The sequence below is a fragment of the Pollachius pollachius genome (assembly GCF_949987615.1).
Source record: "Pollachius pollachius genome assembly, chromosome: 9".
NCBI lineage: Eukaryota > Metazoa > Chordata > Actinopteri > Gadiformes > Gadidae > Pollachius > Pollachius pollachius.
Window position 1 is genome coordinate 4,349,002 of NC_136942.1, and position 1,676 is coordinate 4,350,677.

The window sequence follows — 1,676 nt, forward strand, 5'->3', positions numbered from 1 at the left end:
TAAATTCCAGCCATCCCAACCAACCACAATGTACGGAGATCCTGCAAACGGCAGCATGGCGTCCATCTTGTTCCGTATGTATGAGGGGAACATGCCAGGCTTTTTTGTGTGTGTGTGTGTGTGTGTGTGTGTGTGTGTGTGCGCGTGTATGTGTGTGTGTGTGTGTGGGTGTGTGTGTGTGTGTGTACATTGGTGAGTCTTCGGGCCATGTCGATTGTGGAAAAAAAGGCTACAGAACACACAAAAATGAGACTGGCTCTAATAGTCTTTGTGAAAGGAAGGAGAGAGAGAGACAGAGAGAGAGAGAGAGAGAGAGAGAGAGAGAGAGAGAGAGAGAGAGAGAGAGAGAGGGAGGCAGGGAGGGAGAGAGAGAGAGAGAGAGGGAGGGAGGGAGGGAGAGAGAGAGAGAGAGAGAGGGAGAGAAAGAGAGAGAGAGAGAGAGAGAGAAAGAGAGAGGGAGAGAGAGATAGATAGAGAGAGGGAGAGAGAGAGAGAGGGAGAGAGAGAGAGAGTGAGAGAGAGAGAGGCTGAAGTGCGACCGAGAAGAGAAAGGAAGAAGAGGCAGAGTGTGAGGAAGAGTGTGATAGAGAGAAAGTGGGGGTCGCCTCTAGAGAGAGAGAGCGAGAAAGAGAGAGATAGAAAGAAAGGGAGAGAAAGAGAGAAAGAGAGAGGGGCGGGAGAGATGGGGTCGGTAGGAGAGGGGGGGGAGAAAAAGAGAGGAAAGGGGGTGAGTGGGAGGGAGAGAGAGAGCGAGCGAGCGAGAGAGAGGGGGCGGGAGGGCGAGAGAGGATAAGGGTGAGTGAGGGAGAGGGGAGGCAGTGCAGAGAGTGGAAACAGGTTATTCTCCTCCGAACGAGCAGCAGCGTGCACGGACCTCCTCGGCAGACATGCCTAACTTTGCCGGCATCTGGAAGATGAGGAGCAGCGAGAATTTCGATGAACTTCTCAAAGCCCTGGGTAAGAGCCAGTCTCCTCTCTCCTCTAGTCATCCTGACTCTCTCTCGCTCCCACTTCCTCTCTCGTCTTTTTAATCCGTCTCCTCTCTTTGCCACTTTCTATCGCCGGGGGCAACGGTGCATCCCTCCGTGGGGTTAACTATAAATCACATCCCGGGAAAAAAGAAAAGACCCCCCCAAAAAAAGATTGCCTTTTCACTTTAGTCTTTTTTTCCTTTGCATCGGCCCTCTTTTTGTAAAGCGATGGGACTTCCAAAGGCTTGACATTGTCCTGGGAAAACCCTCCTGGTCCTCCGGATGGGAGGGCAGTTATGAGCATACTGGGATGCGGAATTCCTCCCAGAACAGACATGGTATTGTTACGGAGGAGAGGGTGGTGGTGGTGCTAATTCATGTTAAGCGTTTAAGTAGGGCATGCATTTAACAACGCAAGTGGTCGTCGCTCTCTCTCTCTCCCCCCCCCCCCCCCCCCCCCCCTCTCTCTCTCTCTCTCTCTCTCTCTCTCTCTCCCCACCACCCCGCCTCCCTCTGGGTCCATACCCATTCGCTGGCATCCTTTTCTCATCTCTTATCGTTCCACCCGTCTCTCCGTAGCCTTAACGTGATGTGACGTGGTTTTGGGTTCAACTGAGACACACACACACACACACACACACTCAATGGGGTAGCAGTATGTGTGGACCTCCACTTCTTTTTGAAATACAGGGGATAGAAAATGCT

General features: G+C 52.3%; 1 protein-coding gene across 1 annotated transcript in view; it reads left to right on the forward strand.

Annotated features, from left to right (window-relative positions):
• Positions 1–887: 887 nt before the first annotated feature.
• Positions 888–1,676, forward strand: part of crabp1a (cellular retinoic acid binding protein 1a) — a gene marked incomplete at both ends in the record, with an annotated part of 13,368 nt that continues 12,579 nt past the window's right edge. Inside the window, one exon of the mRNA XM_079743377.1 lies at positions 888–957. Within this exon, the coding sequence (XP_079599503.1) occupies positions 888–957 (70 nt within the window). The remainder of the gene's footprint in view (positions 958–1,676) is intronic.